The sequence below is a fragment of the Acyrthosiphon pisum genome, chromosome X (genome assembly GCF_005508785.2).
Source record: "Acyrthosiphon pisum isolate AL4f chromosome X, pea_aphid_22Mar2018_4r6ur, whole genome shotgun sequence".
In the NCBI taxonomy this organism is placed as follows: Eukaryota; Metazoa; Arthropoda; class Insecta; order Hemiptera; family Aphididae; genus Acyrthosiphon; species Acyrthosiphon pisum.
In genome coordinates, this window is record NC_042493.1 from 111,050,747 (window position 1) to 111,055,612 (window position 4,866).

Below are 4,866 nucleotides of genomic sequence, written 5' to 3' on the forward strand. Positions count from 1 at the left end.
ACCTGACAACCGCAACCTTGGTCGAAGGTACGTCCTATGGTCCCAGAATCAATACGCATGCGCAGAACTTCACCCGTCTATGTGGAGGGGACTGTCTACGCGTCATCTCGTACTGTTAGCTCAGTGCGTTCGTTTTTTTCTTCCATTTTTCTTTTCAATTTATAAGGTTGTGTCGTATGTGTCTACGCAACACAACCCATGAGGAATAGTGTAGTTTTTTAACTCAAATAAATTTAAAAAAACCCCAAAAAGTTAAAAAAAAATTATAATTATTTTGTCTACGCGCAAAACCCGAAAGAAAAAGTATATCGCTCGTATTTTGCTGTAGTTATTATTTTCACTTCACCGACGCTAAATTTGACGCAGCAACCGAAACAACAAGATGGCTTCGCTGTACGTTGGAGACCTGCATTCGGACGTGACCGAAGCAATGCTGTTTGAGAAATTCAGCGCGGTCGGTGTTGTCGTGTCGGTCCGTGTGTGTCGCGACAATATCACCAGGAGATCACTGGGATATGCCTACGTCAACTTTCAAAACATGGCGGACGGTGAGCTTTTTTTACTGTATATTTTCTTATATATATAAGAAATATTTTTGATTCATTTATTACATACTAATTTATATTTTAAAATTTTGTTATTGCAGCTGAGTGTGCTTTGGACACCATGAACTTTGAAATTCTTAATGGATGTCCTATGAGAATTATGTGGTCTCAAAGAGATCCTTCTCTTAGAAAATCAGGTGTAGGCAATGTGTTCATCAAAAATCTAGATAAGAACATTGATAATAAAGCCATGTATGACACATTTTCTGCTTTTGGAAACATATTGAGTTGTAAGGTTAGTGATTTTTTTTATGTGCATAAATTCTTAAAAATTATTTAGCTGAGGTTTCTATTCTGTAGGTAATCATTGTAAAGGTATTGTTAATCTTATTAGCCTTGGATTAGTTAAATTATATATTATATTTTTAATTACAAAAAACATAAATCCTATGAAATACATAATAATTGAATACAAATTAAGTTTAAATAAATGGATAAAAATATTAAATATATTTAATAAATAAAAAGTGTATTTGATAATAGCAGTTAAACAATTAGGTATCTTAATTATTTTTAAATACCTAATTGTATTTATTTTAAACTTGAATAGGTTGCTCAAGACGAGACTGGTCAATCAAAAGGCTATGGCTTTGTTCATTTTGATATGGAACAATCTGCCACTCAATCAATTGAAAAAGTTAATGGCATGTTGCTCAATGGAAAAAAAGTATTTGTTGGTCGATTCGTTGGCAGGAAAGATCGTGAAAAGGAATTGGGTCAAAAAGCTAAACTTTTCACAAATGTTTACATTAAGAATATAGATGAAAATGTCAATGACAAAGAATTGTTTGAGATGTTTGAAAAATATGGATCGATTACTAGTTGCAAGGTTATTATTTATTATAAGGCATTTTAATTTATTTGTAGAATATAGTTATTTATTAATTTGTTTTATATTTTAGGTCATGTTCAAAGACGATGGAAGTTCTAGAGGTTTTGGATTTGTGGCTTTTGAAGATCCAAAAGAAGCTGAAAAAGCAGTAAGTGAATTACATGGCAAAGAAAGCCCAGAAGGAAAGGTTGGTATAAAATAATTATTCAGAAAATATCTTATAATATGATAAGGATATTAATAAAGCGACATATGTTAGACCTATTATGTAGGTCGTGCTCAAAAGAAAGCTGAACGCCAAAATGAATTGAAACGCAAATTCGAACAGTATAAAATTGAACGTATGAATAGATACCAAGGAATTAATTTGTATGTGAAAAATTTAGATGATACAATTGATGATGAACATTTACGCAGAGAATTTAGTGTCTTTGGAACTATTACAAGTGCTAAGGTAAATATTTAAATAGTTAAAAATTTAAATTTTATGTTGTGTGTTGCTTAATAAAATGTCTTAAAAGTAGCGCTAACTTAGCAAAACAACTTTTCTTAAACAACATTTTTGTTGATAATATATTTAAATTATTATTAAATTATTTTTAGGTCATGATGGATGATGGCCGTAGTAAAGGCTTTGGTTTTGTATGTTTTTCATCTCCAGAAGAAGCTACTAAAGCAGTAACAGAAATGAATAATCGTATTGTTGGTACTAAACCATTATATGTTGCATTAGCTCAACGCAAAGAAGAACGTAAAGCCCATTTAAACGCCCAATATTTACAAAGCAATACTAATATGAGAATGCAATCCATTGGCCCAGTAAGTCGATAATAGTTTATTTTTATTTTAAATAGTTCAATGTGTAGGATTCTAGATTAGTAATTAAATAATTACAAATATATTTCAACGTACTATATTTGAATTATAGATATATCAACCTGGTGCATCAAGTGGTTACTTCGTTCCTACTATTCCTCAGGGACAGCGTTTCTATGGACCTGCTCAAATGACTCAAATTCGTCCACAACCAAGATGGGCTTCCCAACCACAAGTTAGGATTGCAACACCGCAAAATGCTGCTGCCGGTACTTTTTACATATAATTAATATAATCTTGAATCTAGAGTTGATTTTATTTTTTTCCACACTCTTGGATAGTGTTTGGCCATTATTTGCGTATGAGCCATTGTGATGGAACGTTTACATATTATCTGAATCAAAATATATTTCTTTACATTTGTTATTATGATTTATAAAATATTTTTTAGGTCATCCAAATATGGCCACACAGTATCGAAATATTGGTGCTCGAGCTCCTGTACCAGCTGGTCAACAAGCTGCATTCACTGGAAATTCCATGGTGAATAGAAATTCTAGACCCATTAGCACAGCTCAACAACAAATTCCAGGTGCTGTTTCTGCTGGAAGTGTACGTGTTCCAAGCGCACGTAGTTCAGGCTCTGGATATAAATATACAGCTAATATGCGTAATCCTCCTGGTGAAGCTCAAGGCATGGGACAAGCACAACCTCGTCAACCCCCTGCACCAGTACAAGCAGCTTTACATGTACATGGACAAGAACCACTTACTGCTTCAATGTTGGCTAGCGCTAAGCCGGAAGATCAAAAACAGATGTTGGGAGAGAGGCTTTTCCCTCTCATTCAGGTAAAATTTTGATTGATTCGTGTAGTAATTTATTTAATGACTTATATTAAATTATTCAATATTATATTATAGCGTATCTATCCGAAATTTACTGGTAAGATAACTGGTATGTTGTTGGAAATTGACAACTCTGAGGTGCTTCACATGTTGGAACATCAAGAATCTTTAAAGATCAAAGTACAAGAAGCTGTTGCAGTGATTCAGGCCCACCAAACACAACAAACCCAAGTGAAGAAAGAATAGTTGCCCTATCATGACGTTTTCTTCATTATTACATTTTATACAAATATTCGTTTAAAAATTTCTTTTTCATTAATATCTAATTTTTTTACAGTGGGAAAATTAAAAACTTTGTATGAGTAAAAAATTGAGTGCATAAAAAAATTTAATTAAATAATAAATTGAACCAAACTGAAATATAGTGCGGTTTCAATTTCAGTAATAATGTCACAACACTTTTATGGAAATTTTGTTTTTGATAAATTATCAAATTAAAAAATTGAAAACTACTAAAATTATCTTGGATATTTGTCCTCTATATTACATTGGTCATGTTCAACAACTTATAAATTCTTTTTTTATAAAAACAATAATTCTTATTGTGCTTGCCAATAAATTTTAAAGATCATCACATTAAATTTGTTGTGCTTACTACTGCTAATTTTCTGTTTATTCATATTTAATAAAAAAAATGCATTTCATTGGTCAATAGAATTTTTGTTAACAATAAGAAATCTTTCGTTCTACAATATAATGCCTAAGAATTACACATTTGGACTATTTGTTGCATATTTATTCTCTGCCGTTTAAATTTGTATTCCAAGTACCATTGAATAATAACATTTTACAGATCTAAAGATGGTTTATTATTGAGTCATAATTTCCTTGTTTATTCAATCCTGAAAAATATCTTTTATACAATATCACAATGTTTATTTAAATTGTACGTGTCAACATTGATTATGATTACTATTATAGTATTCATAATCAGTGACGTTATTAGTTGAAAATGCAAATTTACACAATGTAGTGATAATTTTAAGCTTGTGGTTTCACTGTATTATGAAAATTGTTGCTAACAATCTTGTCGAAAACCATAATATTCTGTATTCTATATTACAGTATTAAGTAAAGGAATTCCAGCTCGAACTTTCATGCATTTGCATACCCTAATAACACAGCGACATCTAAAGGTAAGTCCATGGATATTCCAGACGGGAGCATTAGAGCTATTTCAGGAACATCCCGATCAGATCGCAGGCTTAAAATCGTAAATCCAATGTAATATACCAAGTATTGCTTAATGTCTACTTTCTGGGAACATCCCACTATGACATTCAAAGGAAATTCCTAAATTAGTCCTATTTGTATCCCATAAAAGTACCTTTTACTCAATCACTATTCATCCCGCTATGTGTGTGTGTGTGTGTGTGTGTGTAATGTTTATATACGTATGAATTAGAAAAATCTCTTTATGTATATAGAATACAAAGAATATTCTGAAAATCTATATTCTATAGTTATATATTATTATTAAAAGTAAGTAACAATTTACATATATACCGGGTGAGTTCTTTTATCATTGAACACTCATTATTTCAAAAAGTGTAAATTTTTTTGAAAATATTTTTTTACATAGTTTCAAGTCGCTTATAAAACAATGTTTTTCTTAAAAAATTATATTTTTTAGCATTTTTTGTCCTTATAATTTTTAAGTTTTACTATTTGAATGACAACATTGGGTTTTAATTTTATATTCCAAAG

General features: G+C 30.8%; 1 protein-coding gene across 1 annotated transcript; it reads left to right on the top strand.

Moving 5' to 3' along the window:
- The first annotated feature begins 367 nt into the window (after positions 1 to 367).
- On the top strand, positions 368 to 3,617 carry LOC100169275 (polyadenylate-binding protein 4-like). The gene is made up of 8 exons (XM_029492164.1): positions 368 to 548; positions 647 to 840; positions 1,156 to 1,434; positions 1,508 to 1,624; positions 1,697 to 1,891; positions 2,041 to 2,256; positions 2,366 to 2,522; positions 2,705 to 3,617. The coding sequence occupies exons 1-8, from the start codon at positions 383 to 385 to the stop codon at positions 3,112 to 3,114; spliced, it is 1,734 nt and encodes a 577-aa protein (XP_029348024.1). The 5' UTR covers positions 368 to 382; the 3' UTR covers positions 3,115 to 3,617.
- The last annotated feature ends 1,249 nt before the right edge of the window (positions 3,618 to 4,866 follow it).

Excerpts from the sequence above, each read along its gene's own strand:
- LOC100169275 (XM_029492164.1), top strand. The coding sequence starts at position 383 with ATGGCTTCGCTGTACGTTGGAGACCTGCATTCGGACGTGACCGAAGCA. Across the intron at positions 2,257-2,365 it reads GAATGCAATCCATTGGCCCA|ATATATCAACCTGGTGCATC; the intron begins GTAAGTCGATAA and ends TTTGAATTATAG. Across the intron at positions 2,523-2,704 it reads ACCGCAAAATGCTGCTGCCG|GTCATCCAAATATGGCCACA; the intron begins GTACTTTTTACA and ends AATATTTTTTAG.